Genomic DNA, 19,914 nt, shown 5'->3' on the forward strand with positions numbered 1-19,914 from the left:
AATCTTGTAGCTACTGAAATGTGCACGTCAATTTGAACAATGCTAAATCTGAAATGACGCGCTTTGGATAAAAGCGCTATATAAATGCACCATTTACAAACCAATCTAAGTGAATAATTATCAGTCAAATAAGTGTTGGGTCAGCTACATGTAGCTTAACTTGCCCAACACTGGTTTTAATTATTTATTTTATGTTTTATCCCCAGTAACGGCCACGCTACACCAGGCTGTTTGTGTGTTGAATTTAGGTCCAGTCCTATTTTAAAAAACGCACGCGCGGGCCGCGCGTTTAGGGTAAACGCGCGGCCCACGTTTTTTAAAATAGGACGACCTAAATTCAACGCACAAACGCGCGCGTTTTGTGCGCGAAAAGCCTGGTGTAGCGTGGCCGTCAGATTTGAGGCTTGAATACCTGCAGGTGTATAGTGGAGTAAGCAATAGGTCTATTTAAGTTCATTAAATAGGCCTATTAGCTATAATGCATTGTTATCTGCAGTGTTGGGCAAGTTAAGCTACATGTAGCTGACCCAAGACTGCAAAACAGTGAATCATACCCAATACTTATAGGCCTATTAATTAACTTTAATAGAGCGATTGCTTACTCCACTATACGTACAGGTATTCAAGCCTCAATTCTTACTGGGAAAAAATGAATAAATTAAAACCAGTGTTGGGCATTCTGATGGGCAAGTTAAGCAACATGTAGCTGACCCAACACTAAGTGCTCCAATGTAATTTCCTATTTTATGTCAGAACATGCATCAATAGCAATTTGTTGATAAATGTAACAGCACAAGCAGGATAAAAAAAAAGCACTTTAAAGTCTCCAGTTGCAAAACAAGCTTTCATCAATTCAGTATCGAGTTTCTGTATCACTCATCTGATGGGCAGTGGGCACCACTAACAAAATAAAAATCCAGCTACACAAAATGCCAAGTCGATCACAAGTTTGCCAGTAAATGCTTAAGACACCCAACCCTAAACAAGGAAATGGAAGTCTAATTGTTTTCTCCTTGATTTGCATTAACTAGAAATGTAATGCTAGGAGGAAAATAAAGGTAACAAAATGCAAGATGCGTCTACTGTATGTCACACCATTTACAGGCACACACCGATATCAGAGCAATGGTAGGTAAAATCACATAATACACACACACACACACACTTGTAATAAAATACTGTTTTAATGTAAACACAAATATTTAGTGAACACAATTTGGAACGAAAGGCAAATGGGATGGTGGGGGACGTCCACAGATATCTGACAACATAAATCTCAAGGCACATAAGAAAAGTGCAAAATATTTTCTAATTCTCTTCACAACAAAGGAAGCCCATCTTTTTAACCGGCGGCACTCAAGTGTAATCCAATCATGAAAGATCACAGGCCTCTCTGTTACACATTAAACATGATGACATTCAAAGTGTGAATACAATATTGCACTTTCTTCAGATGTAGATCTATGAATATATGAAACAACTCCCATAGGGAGTTAATTACTAGGACCCCGTTTATGAATATCTTTGGTAGACTGTATAGATCTGGAGGGAAATCAGACATTTAACATCTTGACGTTGGCTGTTTCCTGTGAAGTAAACTGGATATCAGATGTAGGGAGGAGGGATCTGTTTGCTTGTGGCTTGTTCCCCATCCGTTGACAGACTGAGCAAAGTAGGTGCCATGTGAATATGGCCACTTGCACAGTCATCATGGATTACTCTGCCTCTTACTTTTGAATGCCCAGGCTAGATCTCATGTTTTCATACACCACATAGCTAATGCTGACCGCTGGTATGACCTTCATGAAGTTGGGCAGGATGCCGCGGTAGAGTCCAAAGAACCCCTCCTTTTCTACAATCTTCTTCACCATCGTGGTCATGTTCACTTGCTCTGAGCCCTCAATAGATGCTGAGAAGGTAAGGAGTCAAAAGGTTAATGAACATACACGACAAACTGTCCAGATCTGAGGTAAATTCAGACTCATTAAATTAAAATATATGCAATTGAAGTACTTTTGTCCCACACCACTTACTGTCACAGTGAATTCAACTTTGTGTAATTGATATATTTTTTTAAATAACACAGGTGTTGAAAACTAGCACTCGCGATAATACACCAAGGCTTACAGTGTAAGCAATGCATCTACAAATTGTACAATTGTGCAATGTGATGTCCATATCAAATAAATAAACATTGCTATGGAAAAACAGGGAGACCCCTGAATTGAACAAACACTATAGTAGTCCGGCAGCAGACAGGCTTCTTTTGTTTAAAGTGGGAAATGTGGTATATAGTATTTTTTATTGGCCTAAAATATTGTCTATATACACATACATTCACGAATCCACTTGCTGACCGGCTGTTAGTATTGGGCAATCTTTTTAATAGGGGTTTCTTGTGACCCTACCATTAACATCCTATGGCTGGCAAAAATGTCAAATTTTCCTTTTGCTTTAAGTAGCATGTGACATGTCAAACTAGTTTTTCATGATTCTAAATCCATTCCAAGCATTAGTTTTGCACAAAATACACTCCTAGGCCTAAAAGCAGCCATAGCCACTTGCCCAAATGTGCCCAAAATGTGTATTTTGTGCAAAACTAATGCTCGGAATGGAATGGTCACATGCTACTTAAAGCAAAAGGAAAGTTTGACATTTTTGCCTGCCATAGTAGGATGTTAATGGTAGGGTCACAAGAAACCCCTATAAAAGAAGAATCCCAATACTTCCAGCCGGTCAGCAAGTGGATTCATGGATGTATGTATATAGACAATATTTTAGGCCAATAAAAAAAGACTATACCAAATTTCCCACCCGTCCACCTCGGCTGCCGGACTATAGTATAGATCAGGGTTACCCAATTAACTTTCCTCAAGGGCCATATTTTGACTAGGGTACCAGGCTGGGGGCAGAGTCCGCACGCACGAGGTCTTGCCCTGAAAATTCATTTTCAGGGCAAGACCCCATTTGAAAAGGATGCCCAGTTTGACATGCATATGCTACTGACCCCCATTTAATGCCATTTATATCTGGGACCTTCCAGGGGCCACAAGGGGGCGCTCCGCGGGCCACCTATTGGGGAACCCTGGTATAGATTGTTCAATAACGGGGTTCTCCGTGTTTCTCCAACACTTTAACAGAAAATATATTTCCAGATCGGAAGACCAATTTTATCCACTAGAAGAGAGAACCCATACAGCAAGGTTACCCAATTCATTTTCCTCAAGGGCCATATTTTGACTAGGGTACCAGGCTGGGGGCCGAGTCCGCACGCACAAGGTCTTGCCCTGAAAATTCATTTTCAGGGCAAGACCCCATTTGAAAAGGATGCCCAGTTTGACATGCATAGGCTACTGACCCCCATTTAATGCCATTTATATCTCGGACCTTCCAGGGGCCACAAGGGGGCGCTCCGCAGGCCACCTATTGGGGAACCCTGGTATAGATTGTTCAATAACGGGGTTCTCCGTGTTTCTCCAACACTTTAACAGAAAATATATTTCCAGATCGGAAGACCAATTTTATCCACTAGAAGAGAGAACCCATACAGCATAGAACAAGAGAAAAGAAAACAGAATTGGAACTATAACATTTAAGCTGAAACATTCTTTGTTGGGTTCTCTCTCCTGATTGGCTGAAATTTGCAACCCACCTGAAAATGTATTTTATGAAACGGAGATAGAGCTGCCTAGTCTGTTGCACTCGCTTGAAACTCCCAATGCAAAGCATTGTTTTTAAAACTAGTGTAGTTCACAAATCAACATCATTAGAAAATGACAAAGTTAGATAAAATGTGGAAGACATTTCTTTCCACTATGTCCCATTCGAAGTGCATTGCCTTAAATGTAACAAGCATCACTATTCAAAAGAAAGGAAACTTGGAGAGACACTTTGGAACAGCACAATAGTGCGTTTATCAGGATGGCATTATAGCGAAAGAGAAACTATTAACAACTAGAGCAGTGCCTGGCCTACTTGGAACGATGCAAGTTAGAAATGCATGCTCCACCCAGTTATAATGTCTGCGTCCCTTTTATGGCCATATATGGAGTTCTTCACAGGCATGCCCAAATATGGAGTCTATGCAGATGTCAGAACCACATTGTGATGTCAGAACAGGCCAGCTCCATATATGGTGATATAGGGGTGATCAGGTGTGATTAATTGGCTAATTTGGGCCCTGTCCAGAGGCTGGACAGAGGCCTTTTGGTCCGACCGACTCAAAGCCGGGAACTGCAGTCCCTGTGGTGGAACGCGTGTGTCCAATTTGAAGTCGGTGGGGCGAACAGTTCTCGAGTTAGAAATAAATAATTACCATCAGAATATAGAGCTTTAACATTTTAACAAAAAATGTAAACAAAAAAATAACAAAGCACCTTTAATGTTGTACCTTTTACTTATAATCCAATATGACAGACCATTCAAATTGTAAACCGCATAGAAAGAACCCCAAGGTATCAGCCTGTGGTGGATGTCTTACCTGCAGCTTGCATCCTGGTGCGGATCAGAGCGAGAGGGTAGCTGGCCAGTTGGCCACAAGTGCTGGAGATGGTACCACAGGCCAGCAGCACCATAATCCCAGGGTTGCATGTGTCTTTGGCATAGCGGGACAGCCAGGCATTTTTTAAGCTCTAGAGATGGTAGGCAGAAAGAATTTTGGGAAATCAGATTATGCCCAAGTTATAGTAGTTGCAAGCCATATATACAGAATCAGTTGGAGAAATCAAAACTATAATACATGTGTAGGTGTGCGCACGTGCATGCGTGTGTTTACACAATATATAGTGTAACTACTATATCAATGAATTTATAAACATGAATGTATTAATGTTAAGACAAGTCTCTTGTTTTGTTTGTTTGTATGTTTCTGCTATTTGTTTTCCAATCTGTAACTTACTGGTTAAACATTCTTGAAATGCTTGTATGCCAAAAATCATAAACAGATGTTTAAAAAAAAAAAGAAAAGACAAGGCTATGTTTTTTCTGGCTGTGAGTACGCACACAATACAGTCTAACTACTTGTCATATATTTTATAATGTAGTATCCTTAGACATTGTGTACCTCATACACTGCCAGATCTATCCCAGCATATGGAATAATGCCTATAATATTTGGAATGTAGCCTTTGTAGAATGCCTTCACGCCTTCTTTCTTGAGGATTTTCTTTCCACAGTCAAACATTCCAGTGTACTGTCCAGTCTTCCCCAGAGTCAGCCTGGTTTTCATCACCTGCATAGACAAAAGATCATCATCACTGAGTATTTCTACTGTAGTTCTTCAGCCGGATTTATACTTGGATGTACAATGGTGTCGTGTGCTGAAAATAGAAGATCTATCTTTTCGGTGCACGATATCAGCATACGATGGTGTATAAATTATGCATTCTGGTTCCATGCAGGCATGGAAGAGCCTGCTCAGGGACTACAGATGAAATTTAGCCTATGGCTAACACTGGCCCATTTACATGGATTTGAAAAATGACGTGTTGATTAATGTACATTGTCCCTGTTAAATAAATAAATAAATAAAAATAAATTAATAAATGGACTGGCAAACCACTTGCCAGTCCATTATGGAGACTAAATAATGGAGGTTGGTTTCAATATTCTCACCCTTATAATTGTTACATTTGCATTTAAGTGATTCTATTGTTGTGCTGGATATTGTTAGTCTATTGCCATTCGCTAAAAGATGCAAGATGGTGTGCTGTTCAACAGTAGTGGTCAGGAGGTGCATGCACACATGATCGAACAAAGTAATAAACTGCAGGAGGAGGAGTAAGTCTGTACACCGTTTTAAAAGCTCCTCAAAAACGTTATTTACCAGAGCGGAAAAGATATATAAAACGTTTCAGCCTCTGTGGCCTTCATCAGGTATGCTGAAATAGTAGCGCATAAGACAGGTATATAAAGGTAGCAAAGTGGGCAGATACCAATCAACGCTAAGTGAACACACTCGGGGACACAGCCCCAATTTGAGATTGAACTTGGCAATGACAGTCAGAACAAATAAAGAAGCCATTAGTATCCCTATGTGGCCACCAGGGGAAGAAATCATCACACAAATATACAAGTATCAAGAACCCATATGCACAACCCGACCTAAGTGTAGAAACAGCTCCCTGAGCCAGAGAGTAGCCTACACATGCATATGTCAGTTCTATGTAATAACGTACTTAAAAAAAGAATTAAAAAGACAAGACCAATACTAGATTAGAACTATTTACAGGAATGGTTTGATACCAAACTCCTCGTTAAGCCCATATGGGGCCAAAGTGTTAAAATTATAAATATGGAACATTTCTCGTTGTAGCAGCCAACGCTCCTGATTTCTCCCTCTGGGGGGGTTTGTCCACCTTTTCAATGCCCACATTGTTCCGACTGTCATTTGCCAAGTTCAATCCCAAATTGGAGGCTGCGTCCCCGGGCACACTACACACAGAGGATAGTCTGTCTGATATCCTATTAGTTCTCCACGTATAAGACAGTACAGGATTTCTGTGAGAGGAGCATACTACAGTAGGAGGAGCATAACTAGCTTTTGACAGATGCAGCTCAAACAATGACACCAGTCCCAACTTCATGCTTGGATGCGTTACGACCAGAGTCAGGCACAAAAAACACTTTACACTCCAAAGACTCCCTTTCTCTCACCTCCATGGGGTAGATGGCAGTTTGCGCTGAGGCTCCAGCCAGTGAACCGGCGATGAACCTCTCGTGGGTCTGAATCTTTCCCCCCTCACTGGTCAACATCTTCTTATACTGCCGACAACACAGTTAAACAACATGGCATGAATAATCTGAATTACAGCCCATTCAGTCTTATCTTATAGCTACGCCATTTCATGGTGATGGAGAACAAATCCATGAATGCTCCTTATGTGTACAGCATGTATAAACATGAATGTATTAATGTTAAGGAGGCTAGTTTTGTTCGTTTGCTTTTTCAAATGGCCAGTCCACATACATGAGACTATTCATCAAATTATATAAATCATCAATAAATAAAGTACCACTACCCAGTATTGGGGAAGTGAGTTGAAATACAATTTCATCAAACGAGACATGGACAAAATATGAGGCAAAACCATTTAAGCCAATTAAATAGCTTTTAAATTTAGAATTATTTTACTAGTACTTTTCTGGGTGTTTTATTGTATTTGTATATTTATGTATTGTCCTGAATGTATGCATTGACCTGAGCAAAAAAGATCCCTTGTGGATAATAAAGACATCTAATCTAATCTAATTGATACATCAATGGGTATGTTGGCCTCTGTGTTAAAGTTGCTCCGCGATACAAATCAAATCGTAGCATCACTGACTTCTCCTGCAACCTTAACTGAATTGTGTAATTAGACACTGAGCCTAGTAGGACCTTACTGAGAAATAAAATAGCAGATGTACACAGTTACCAGCTTAGAGGAAATAAAATGGACACGGGAGTCTTTACCTGTTCATAGGCCATGAACTTGATGGCCGTCTCGGGGGCAATCTTCAGGACATTCACACCATTACCCCTCCACAGAGACGCAGTGCCGCCTTCTTTTAACATGTGCTTGAAACCCCCAACTAGGCTGATTTTGTTGGTCTTGGAGGAATGCACCTGCAGTAAAAGATTCAATTGAAATGCATGGGTCTCATGACAACGTTGTGCACAACCTCCTTACATGAATGGTTATGTTTATGGATTGTACCTAGGTCAGAACCGTTATGGTTCACCACCTAACACAGAATACCATATGCACCATGTATACATATACTTGGTTTCTAATTTATTCATCCTTCTGCTAATATATTCGTCACTCTTTGGAGCGGTGCCAAAATACAACTTCATGATGCATGTGACTACTTAATCACTTCTCCTCGGATCCACGCTAAATATTCTTTCCAAAGTATTGTGATGTTACGTAAATCTGTTGGTTATATGCATTTTTGAGACAGGTCACAACTCACAAGAGCTAAATACAGATACAGTTGTTTAGTCAGTTCTTCCTAGGCTCATCAGGACCAACGTTTCCACTGAGATTTGTGCAAATCTGTCCTTAACTGCTTGATATATCGGCCCAAAACACAGACGGACAGATGGGAGGTGAAAACATTACCTCCTTTGTGGAGGTACAATCTGGGAACCCATCGACAAAAAAGGAGGAAAAAACAGCAACCTGTTTTCCTTTGAATTTGCCTCTGGGGGCGGCTCTAAAGGGAATGTGAATAGCAGGATGTTGCCCGTTTGCTCCGCCTTAGGCCCTCCTCTTCGGGTAGGGCGCCTATAAATGGTAAATGGTGCATTTATATAGCGCCTTTATCCAAGGCGCTTTACATAGATTGTGCATTACATTCACCCATTCACACACACATTCATACACCGATTGCAGCGGAAGCCATGCAAGGTACCAACCAGCACATCGGGAGCAATTTGGGGTTCAGTGTCTTGCCCAAGGACACTTCGACATGTACAGGAGGAGCCGGGATTCGAACCGCCGACCCATGGATCATTGGACGACCTGCTCTACCTCCTGAGCCACAGCCGCCCTATGTTTTAATTCCCACCAACAACAATGTATACACGTTCTGAATGCCCCTGCCGACAGATTCAGTAGTGTAGCTCGGAATCTGTTCTTGAGAGATTAGCGGAGGAATAACTGATGATATGGGGGACCCTATCTTTGGAACACTGACATTAATGTCTAAGCAGGCCACGCTGGAGACGGAGAGTTTGTGTGGAAATTACAGATATGCTATTTAAGAACCTTTCTGAAAATATATTCTTTTGACAAGAGAGTAAATTCATCCCACAGGAGGGCTTGTTGAATGGCGGTTGACTATGCCCACATTGTTGGGAGTGTCCAAAAGTGCAAAGGTTTTGTAATGATAAGATGCATGATGAAACTTTACCATGTGATACTAGGAATTCAGTCAGTAATAAGTCCATCTGTAATTTTGCTTCATATTAATGTGAAAAATGTAACAGTGAGTTTGCTACTGAACATGGAATATGTTGTTTGCATCAGTAGCATGCTTTGTTGGTCTAAAATACAGCATGATAATAATAAACCTGTAGCTCATGAAACCTAATTAAATGCTACTTATACAGTAGCAATGGTGATAACAACATGCACATTTGGCCACACCTGCATGAAGACTTTCATCCTGTCCAGAGGGGCCGTCCCTGTGCGAGACACACCCCCTGCTAAAGCCCCGGCCATCAGCTGCTTCCACCACACACCAGTTATCTTCTCTTCTTCTGTGAACTCATCTGGGATGGTCAGGCTGTCGCCGACATCAAGCACCTACACAGAACAGAGGAGCAAAGAATAGATGGTTACACAAAACATATTTTTCTCCCCACTGAAGGAGACATAAAACATACCGTACAACTAGCCATTGTAATGTGAAATGAATAGATATTGCATTGTCAGAAGCTTAGAGGGTTGGATGTCACTGTGATGACAAGCTACATTGAGGGGGTATACTATAGACCTTAGATAAGAGAGAGAGTGCATGCACATTCACTGAAAGTAAGTGTAGTCCACACGTAATATGCTCCACTTATTTATGTTGATCACATAGTTCAGTAATACTCAAACTCAAACTTTTGACCATCCAACAGGCTTTAAACTAAGCAGATTGGACTATCCATTCCAGAGATAAGGGCCAAAAACAACTTTTTTTCCTCCTCCGGGTAGGATTTGAGAACTCGAGTTTAATATGTATGTCATAAATTACTGTCATTTGTAATGAAAGAGATGTACTGTAGCTGATTACTACTCAACTACTGTATCGTCAATGTTAACCATTTGGTCGCTAAACAGACAGAAAGCTGGGTAATCCATTTAGCTTGTGTTTTATTTTATTTAGCCATATAACTACTTATTTTCACAAGTTTATTTTATGGAAAAAGCCAGTGTGTTGAATGTGGGCCAAGTCATTTAATTGACAGGACTCTTACATTGATGTGCTAAGCTAACTAGAGAGCTTTAGCCTACATTTTAAGAAAACATATTTTTCTTCAACTTACTCTACTGGTTGAAATGCTTTCATTCATCCTTTTACATTGGGCTACACAGTGATGTACATCTTGAACAATGCCTACAATGCATCATCACCTTAGCTAACATACTCTGTTGTAATAATGTTGCTAAGCTGATTGATATAGCAGGGTCAGCTGACTGCTAAAGTCTCTGAGCTGTGATTGGTGTTTCAGTGTCAGTAGAGCCTTTTAAAATGATCAAATGCACAGCATCATTAATGAAAAATGACATAGTTTGAAACCATATCTTACTTCATTAAACCTTTTTTTCTCCTCACCTTTTTACAAAGTAGAGGCCTAAATGCCAATTGTTCTAAAGCATCCATATTGCAGATAGGTCACCATGTGCAAACTATTGCAATCTGTAAATGGCAAAAAAGGTAGATAATCTATAATTATAGTTTTTAAATTACATGTCAGCAACAGCCCCACTACATGTGAAATTATATATAAAATGAAGCCTACTTTGAGTGACATTCACAGGACGTACAGACACCTTTTTAATCCTTTGGCCATTCATGACACACCTAATCCAAAGATCTCACGCAACAAACATTAACACTACAATTAAATATAGCCTGACAGCTGGCTAATACACACTACTGTGCAAAGGACTTCATGGAACTTTGGCAAACTGGGTATTATTGAATACCTACTGTAATAGACCCTATACAGTCTTGTTACCGTCTCTTGCAACAGAATTTTACAGTAATCTTGTCGAGCGCCAATTAAGGAAATGTATTTGTAACATGCTGCTACTGACTGTTATAGGGTTAGTTTCAATTAGGTATATGTCAAGTCATCTTGGGTAATGTCTTCAATAAGGGTAGGGATTCATGTCAGCTAATGAAGCTAAACATCCAGAAAGCAAACTGTAGGCTCAAAGGGAATTTAAACAACTTGATCTATGCTTTTTTTTTTTATTACCCATCTGCAGCAGTGCCTCAAAACCTTGCTCATTGAGCCAAGTCTGAATTACCAGTTGTCAGTTGACAACGGCTGAATAAGAGAAGACTGAACCTACCTGTACCACCTCCACCTCATAGAACTCCCCATCCTCATCATCAAATTCAATGAATAACCAATCTCTGTGGTGCAGTTGATGTGGCTGCAGCAGACCCATTGGATCTGCTGCAGCCTTGGAATCACTGACTCGGGGTGACAGAGCCCCTCAGTACAAACTCTCTCCTATACACCCCTGGTTCGCCGATTGAGACAAGTCCTTTTCAAGCAGAGGTGAAATAATACAGTGGCTATTCAACTTCAGTGTCTGCGCGCGTCTGTAATTTCTAGCCAGGCTGAGGGCAAATAATGCTGAACTCCAAGTTGGCAGTTACCATCGGCTAGACTTGATGCAGGCAACGTTACTGGTAGAGATGAAGAGATGGCACTGCCAATGTCGCTACTGTCAAACTTGTCGCTATGCCAGGGTCGCCAGTGCATCAACCCACTCAACTATAGGCTACCTCACTGCTGTCCAGTCAGTGAACAACTCTCTCATCTCAGACTCACTCATCCCCTGTCCTGTCACAGGACACTGACGCACTAATCCCCACCTAGGACAGTCTGAAATAGCTTATCTGAGGATAGCTTAGCAGGCACAGGTTAACTTAACCTCTATAGTTGGGCCAGAACTTGCAAACGTCAGAGATTACCCATTGATTGGTGCTGACCGTGTACCCATAGCACAATGACCAATTCATTCACTTGGTTTCATTAGTACCAACAACACTGCCAATTCTGAAAATTACTGTATTCCTGGTTAATTTATTGAAAACCTAAGGTGTACCACGTGAATTTAAATTGCCTTGTACAGGAAAAGGACATGTTCAACATTACTCTTCATTGTGCTAATCTCCTATGAGAACACCTGTTTTTAGAAGAAGGTTGAAGTGGAGACAAAAATAATGTCAAGCTGTGCTGCAAGAAGCACTTTGTCCTTCATTTCATGCACTGATGTTTGTAAAGAGAAGCTTAAGTATCTTGACTTTCAATTCTCCTTCTGCTTGACTTTATCCCCATCACACATACCGGTACACATTAGTTCTATAATATAACTTGATGAGCATTCAGTCAGTGCAGCACCGTTCTCTTTCTGCAGACACATACAACATGCGTGAGCACACAAACACTTTCATCACCCTCTTGTTTAATCCTCACTTCCGCTGTTCCTCCCTTGCCTCTGGAACTGGAATTAAATTAACTTGATCCACTGACACAGACAATGTACTGTAATGCACAAGTCCACAAGTCCTAGTCTACATCAAAACATTCATTCACAACTTTCTCTTTAGTAGAATAGGTGCATGGTAATAAGGTATGCCCACTATGCCGTTTAAATCATCCAGCAATGTTGTCAATAAGATATGGTAATGGTACTGTATCACTATCTATGCATTTAATGTTTTTATGGTTTAATACTTAGGGTCTAACACTGTACAGGAGGATGCTAAACGCACACCAGTCTTAGTAGTGGTGCCAGCTCACAGCAGAAACATCTAAAGAGTCTTAAAAAGACAAAAGAGTGGTCGCACACACTGATAGCCAACGTTTCGGCAGGTACAACTGCCTTCATATACCCTGAAGAAGGCAGTTGTACCTGCCGAAACGTTGGTTCCTACTCTAATCGGCACTTTGGCTATCAGTGTGTGCGGCCACTCTTTTTAAGACTTTACTCTTTAATACTTAGGGTCAACAAAGGGTTGGATTGGGGGGTCAAATCAACTAATCAAATGATTCCCGAGTGCGACACGGCTGCAGCTCACCGCTCCTTGGCTGCGGCTCACCGCTCCAAGAGATGGGTCAAATGCGGAGAACAAATTTCACTGCGGTAACGTGTGTGACAAATCGTATGACTTTGACTTTGAACATTTCAGAGCAATGTGTGGAAAAGAGATGAAGAAACGAGTGCAAGCAGGTTGGAATGGGTGAAGAAAAGTGTCAGGTGTGATGTGTGATAGAAAGTATCAGGAAGAATGAAAGGGAAGGTGTACAAGACGGTGGTGAGACCAGCTACAGTATGTTGTATGGTTTAGAAACAGTTGCACTGAGGAACAGACAGGAAGCAGAGCTGGAGGTAGCAGAGACTAAAATGTTGAGGTTCTCTCTGGGAGTAACAAGGATGGATAGGATCAGAACGAGTACATCAGAGGGACAGCGCATGTCAGATGTTTTGGAGATACATCCAAACTATGTATTGTATTTGATATGATTTAAATAATACAGATTAGTTCTGTATAACAAAATACCGGTAATGTGTTTTCTCCACCTTGACCCTGGAAAACAAAATTACATTCTCTGCCAAGTCGTATAAATACAGTACATCTTTTCAGATCAAGACTATTTGGGGGGGACAAAAGGTTAGACGTTTGACCAATGTCCATCTATGGGAATGTGAAAGCCTTCATTAAAACACCCGACAGCTGTATTACAGTCATAACGTATTCCCAGTTGTATCTCCATCTAATGAGGAGATGAAGCCTGGAACAAACCTACTGGCAAAAGGGGTTAGGGCTTTACAACAATTACATTTAATTCTACTCTCCTACCCTATTGTCTTTCTTCATAAATTATTTTAGACAAAGTGTTTTCTCATGTCGTGAATAGTGTTCCTTAGCATTTAATAACCTTTCAATAACACATTGTATTGTTATTACAGCTACAAAACCTTGGAACTGTAAACAAATAAACATGCTTGGTTTTTATACTCACTGTAGATTTTTTCCAAAAGCGGATGATCTCCTGTAGATTGGTGGCAGGGTTGAACAGGAAATGTTCCCGCCATTCATTCCAGTCCACAGTCATGGTGCCGTCTACATCAATACTGTGGATCAATAATATAAAAATGAGATTAGCGAATAGGACAGAACAGTAAAGGAGAGCACAGTGACATGGGACAATTCAGTACACAGTTAGTGTACATACCACCTGAAAAAGTACTACTACTACTACTGATCATTCCTACCAAGTTTTATGAAAGACCACCCCTCCATTGTTGAGTTATTTTATTCAAAGACAGATGCACACAGACAGGAACAAATACTGTACATATGTTGTTGCCTCTCTATATCCTTCCCCATAGCCTATATTCCCTCCATAGCCCACTTTCGCATTGTGACAACCTTGAGGAAGGCCCATCTGGCCGAAACACGTCTTGTCTCGTCAGAGGTAATAAACCATGTGAAAAGGACCTTTATTGTGTGCTGGCATCTCCTTTCAATATTGTATTTTTGAGCCTTGCACCTATAAGAGTATACTATACTCTTCTAATTTGGAGTGTTGCGGGTTGTCTGCTTCTGCAGTCCTTTTCCCTCATTATTTCCACTTGGAAAATGTCAACTGTCAGAGTGAAATCTCCGTCACTAGTGGCCGGTGGTGCTCGTCTTCAGAATGCTCGTTGCACTGACTAGCATCTCGTCTGTGTAAAACCACAAAATGGCAACTTGTGAAAGTTGCATTGTAGATCGTATGGTAATCTATAATTGTTCAGCAAATCTCAAACATTGTTTTTGTTTAGTAGTTTTGTTCTTATTGATGAAAATGATAAAGATCCCGATATCCATTTAGAGAAAGCCTAGCTTATCATAGTTCGCCTATAAACTGCTTCACAATAACAATGAAAAATGTAAATGAAAAAACAACTAACACAATTAAATTTTCAAGCGAATCTCTTGGTTATTTCCACAACACTGTCCTCATGAAAAAAATAATGGATTTATGACTTTCGTTTCAAGTGGGAACTTCCCGCCATGTCAGTCCTTAATTGCCCCCCTGTGGTTTTCTACAGAATCCTTATGCGTGAGTCATAGTCATACTCCTATAATGGACTACTACTGCTCTTTCCAGTTCCTCCCACCATGTTTCTCCTGGTCCTGGCACATCTACAGCACATTATGGCAAGGCTTTGTTTATGCAAATTAACTTTACGACATGAACCATGTTTTGCTTATGAGCCTTGCATGTTATGTACCTATTTAACATAACTCATGGTGATGTCAAAGAGGTCATTCTAAAGCTGTTCATGTCCATTTTAGGGGGGTAATACATCTAGATAGTTTGTGGAAGTTTTCTTCTCTAAATACAACAGTATGGTGTTGTATTAATTCATTTATGTAAATGATACAGGGCAGTCCACATGCCCTAAAACAGAAACTGAATAAGACTCTTCATTGTGCTCATCTCCTATGAGAACACACGGTTTTAGACAAGACAACTATAATAATGGTCAAGATCTGCTGCAAGGACCACAGTGCCTGCACATAAAGGAATACCGGACATCTCACCCCGGTGAGTTGTCTTCACTTTTTGACATGTCGGGGTGAGTTGTCTGTACTTTCCGCTGGGGCGAGTTGGGCGAGAAAGTACGGACAGCTCACCCCGGAAAGTGAAGACATCTCACCCCGGTGAGATGTCTTCACTTTCCGGGGTGAGCTGTCCGTACTTTCTGACATTGCGGGGTGAGTTGTCTGTACTTTCCGTGGCACCCATTACAGTAGGCATAATTCAATTTCGGATCTAACTATCGGTTCCTACAGACGTGCGCAGTCACGGCTAATTATTTATTTATTTAACAGTAAAATCCGGTGGAACACTTGTAAGGAGTAGAGTGTCTCTCTCTCTCTCTCTATGCAGCATTGAGGGGGGGGGGTCGTTTGTGGATAATGTTTGCGCTTCAAAGGCAGAGTCTCACGGCTGTACAAAGTTGCTAATTAGACGCACAACGGACGCATGATCAATCAATCACAGTCTGCAATCTGGCCCAGTTGTGGAAGGACTTGGAAAGGAACGATCTGACCATCATGGACATGCTAACAATTGCTTCTGAAGTGAATGCCCCAGTGTGGAGATGAGCACACTGCACTGCACTGCACACAGCACAACTTTTGACCAAAATGGGACAGCACACTGCACACTGCACTGCACACAGCACAACTTTAGCACAACTTTTGACCAAAATGGGACAGCACACTGCACACTGCACTGCACACAGCACAACTTTTTTCTTCTATCACTGAAACAGTGTTTTTGTAGATATGACAACTTTTTAGTGTTTTTGTAGCAAACTGATGTTTTTAGATTTTCAACTTTTTACTATATTTTTTAGTTTACATTTTTTCTATACTTAACTTTTTTCTATATTTTTTTGTACAAACTGCTGTTTGAACTTTGTTTACAATGTTTCTATATTTAAATAAACTACATTACATTTGACCGTACATTTGACTCTTGTGTTATATTCTTGTGAAATATTCAGTAAAGTATAGCTCAAAGGCTACATATTCAGTCAGACTTTTGGTGAGTTGTCCTGACAACTCACCCCTAAACGTGAAGACATCTCACCCCGAAAGTGGCCAAAAGTGAAGACATCTCACCCCGGAAAGTGAAGACATCTCACCCCTGGAAAAGCAGGGGTGAGATGTCTTCACGTTTAGGGGTGAGTTGTCAGGACAACTCACCAAAAGTGGCAAAAGGGGTGAGTTGTCTTGTTACCATATAGAATATGCATACAATTTTCTATATCAAGATAAGAAGATGAAGGAAAAAGAAAAACAAAATACTATACACTTGGATACAGTCTTGGATACAGTCCCTCTAGGCATTTTATATGTTAACTGAACTCTTTATCATGCGTCTTCATACCCGTCCCAGCCCCAGTGTGTCTGTGTTATCTGTCCCTCTGCAGGGAATTGACACCAGTCCCACCTCTCACATCTTACCCCATTAAGACCTGAGGCCAATTCTACAAATGCCTTCTAAATCAGTAGTTCTCAAAAAATTTAAGATCTTTTCAAAAATGGATTATCTGCCATTTTTTAATAGCCAACGCAGAAATCTAAAATGACAAAGATGCTTTCCCGGTTTTAATGGGTTAAGTCTAAGCCATTGGCTTTCTTGCATTTATCCTTTTGATGGTGATGTATAACTATGTGCTTTTTCCTGTACATGTAAACATAGTCAATAAACATATCAAAACCGTAGACGTAGAACCTCATTCTCTTACACTATCTCAGCACCAAAACCGGATCTCGATCAGGGTCCACACATGTACATATACTGGTATACAAGAATACACAGTAACAGTGTCACTTTAACTCTGATAGTAATAGATCGGCCAGGGTCCATTTACATTCTCAATATACACTCTTGAAGTTACAAATGGGTAAATGGACACCGGATTTTACCATTCACCTTTGATTTGAATGAACTTGGGTCCCAGTGTCAGAAATCAATCTCCAGGGAAATAGATGGGCTGAAGAAGAACCCCAAAAACAAGTTCCATGCCTGCAAGCATTCATTAACTAAAGACAGGTACAAAATATACCTTTGAAGAATCTTCTCAGCCTCTTCTTTGGTTATGTTCATTCCCAGATCAGCCAGTGACTGCTTGATCTCCTGGTAGTCTATTCGTCCTGTTGAAAAGAAACATCGGATTTTGACAATTGTTATAACCTGTATGTGACCTGTTGTTTACCTGGCTGCTAGCTGAGAGGCGAAAAATAACAATACAATGTTATTGTCTGAATCCAAATTTCAGCTTGACTAAGTATTTAATATTCTAAATGTGTATTAGATCTAGTACCGGTAAGTAGATAAAACAAGCAAGTGAAGACAATCACACCATACCGTCATTATTTTTATCCAAGCTCTTGAAAGTCAGTTTCAATTTCTTCTCCTGTTCTTTCAGCCAGTTGCAGAACTCATTAAAGTCAAGTCCTTCATCTTTGTTTTGGTCTCCAGAGGACACGATTTTCTGAGATGTAAATGAAACAAAACAAAATGTCAAGAATCCAACATCCTTAGTTACTTTACTAATATAATATTGTGGAATGTAGGCATACATGTACAAGCTTGTGATTAGCCAATACATTTTTCTGTGGGAGGCAAGTGTTGCCTTGTATTTTGTTGTGGCAAGATGAGCAGTCTGATAAAATCTTTTTGTAGCTGCATTATCCTGCCCCCTACTGTTTTCCCCCCTTAACTGGGACTGGGTAGATGGATGGTCTAGATAAAAATTATATTAATAATCAGAAACAATTAAAGTGATGTTCAGCACCAGCTCTTGTCAAGGTAATCTGAAACGTACTGTATGTTATGCTTTATCTTATCACTATCAGATAGTTGCTTGGATACAGAAAGCTTCTGTTTAGCTGTGCCCAATAGAGCTCAGTTGCATCATTTAAAACGTGAAGATTATTTATCGATTTCCAAAATAATTAGTGGCTTAGTTGTTAATATAGAACTTACAAGGAAAAATCTAATATTATACATTCCTTCAAGGAATGTATAATATTTGATCTGCAAGGTGTGGCCATCCCTTTAAGTCGCACCCCACATGCCCACAATAAAACCTCACCTTTTTGGTTTGAACTTTGACAGACACGCTGTGAGTGTCAACGTAGCCTAGAGGTATCATTCCTTATTCTGACATTATTCATTAGCATTTACAAATGAATGACACACAGAAGGCTAGGATTTGTTGAAAAACATCCTCAAACAATTAAAAATAACCTGGTTTTAACATTTGACACGTACGTTGCGAGTGTCACAAACTCACAATGTGTAGCCTATCATTCCTTTCTGGAAATGTTTATAACATTTACAAATGACACTATAGGCTAGGCGCTAGGATTTATTGGAAAAACATCCTCAAACAAGAATCAATCAAAAACATAATGGGTGAACTGAACAATGCTGTGCTAGGCTAAAAGCCAATAATATCCATCAAACTAGCCTAGTAGTAGTGTAAGTGTCTCTTCTCTTGTTTTTACCGCAATTATTTTACAGTAGTCTAGATGACTGTGGTAAGTGGTAACATGTTTTTCAGTAGCTTTTGGGACCCACATACAGTAGGCCTTTCTTCCACTGTACCTGAACTGCGCCTTTCCCAAATTGGATCCCCATTGCAGTAAGGCCCGCCCTGAGTTCTGCGACATCCACTTTTCCATCTTTATTGGTGTCTAACTTTGCAAATAGATCATCGTATGTTGACGCGTCAGCTGCACAGTAACAATCAGTAAACACGAACTTCCTCACGGCCTGATACATTGTTACGGATGATGTAGCGAATCTTCCACGCACACAAACGAAATGGAAAAGGCTGTGAAATCAAGAGTACAAACTGGAAGTGGAAGCTGTCCGATGTCTGTTGCTATGTTTTGTTTGTATCTACTTCTGGTTTAAATCATACGTCTTTTCAAAAAGGATTTTCGCAACGTGGTTCCGCTTTCAAAAGTCGCAAATCCTTGAGAGTAGCAGTTAAGTGAGCCTGGGACCGAGGCTATGAGAGTAGTAGATCATCAAACAATAAAACGATACGATGTAAAGCTATTGGACGGACCACGGACGTATCCGGATGAGGTAGCAGTTTGCAGCGCAGTGGGTGGAGAGCATAGGGTGGGGAGACGCAGTTTGCCTCAACCGACCTCCTCTTTTAGACACACCCTTTGGGATAGGATAAATAGTCTACTCCAGGGTCCATGAGGCAGGCCCGAGTCTGACTTTATGATGTTGTTGCTAATCCTGTGTTATCATACTAGTGGTAACCAACGCAAGTAGTGGACGCGATATCGTAGGAAGGGCAACGAATACTGTCTGTATAACTTGATGGGCATTCATTTTCAATGAAGCGCCGTTCTTTCTTTCTGCAGTCACACACACGCGCGCGCGCGCGCACACACACTCACACACTAAACTTGCGTCACTAACTTTCCTGCGTGCGCGCGCACGCACACACACACACACACACGTCACACACACACACACACACACACACACACACAGTAACCCTAGCTCTGGTCCATAGCCAATGCTTCTATTGATTCTGCCCTGCATTGCAGGGCAGGGCAGAATCATAGAAGCATTGAGAGCTAACAGTAACCCCA

The 19,914-nt window shown here is 40.7% G+C and overlaps 1 protein-coding gene across 1 annotated transcript; it reads right to left on the bottom strand.

The window, feature by feature from the left end:
- Window positions 1-1,183: 1,183 nt before the first annotated feature.
- On the bottom strand, window positions 1,184-19,494 carry LOC306926983 (mitochondrial adenyl nucleotide antiporter SLC25A24-like). Its single transcript, XM_079506546.1, has 10 exons — window positions 18,902-19,494; window positions 17,657-17,783; window positions 17,355-17,442; window positions 13,745-13,856; window positions 9,135-9,293; window positions 7,454-7,606; window positions 6,655-6,762; window positions 5,063-5,230; window positions 4,481-4,631; window positions 1,184-1,909 (listed from the first exon to the last, which is right to left on the bottom strand). The coding sequence occupies exons 1-10, from the start codon at window positions 19,076-19,078 to the stop codon at window positions 1,728-1,730; spliced, it is 1,425 nt and encodes a 474-aa protein (XP_079362672.1). The 5' UTR covers window positions 19,079-19,494; the 3' UTR covers window positions 1,184-1,727.
- Window positions 19,495-19,914: the final 420 nt, after the last annotated feature.

The sequence above is a fragment of the Electrona antarctica genome (assembly GCF_951216825.1).
Source record: "Electrona antarctica genome assembly, chromosome: 7".
Taxonomy (NCBI): domain Eukaryota; kingdom Metazoa; phylum Chordata; class Actinopteri; order Myctophiformes; family Myctophidae; genus Electrona; species Electrona antarctica.

Excerpts from the sequence above, each read along its gene's own strand:
- LOC306926983 (XM_079506546.1), bottom strand. The coding sequence starts at position 19,078 with ATGTATCAGGCCGTGAGGAAGTTCGTGTTTACTGATTGTTACTGTGCA. Across the intron at positions 7,607-9,134 it reads GGATGAAAGTCTTCATGCAG|GTGCATTCCTCCAAGACCAA; the intron begins GTGTGGCCAAAT and ends CTTTTACTGCAG. Across the intron at positions 1,910-4,480 it reads CACCAGGATGCAAGCTGCAG|CATCTATTGAGGGCTCAGAG; the intron begins GTAAGACATCCA and ends TTACCTTCTCAG.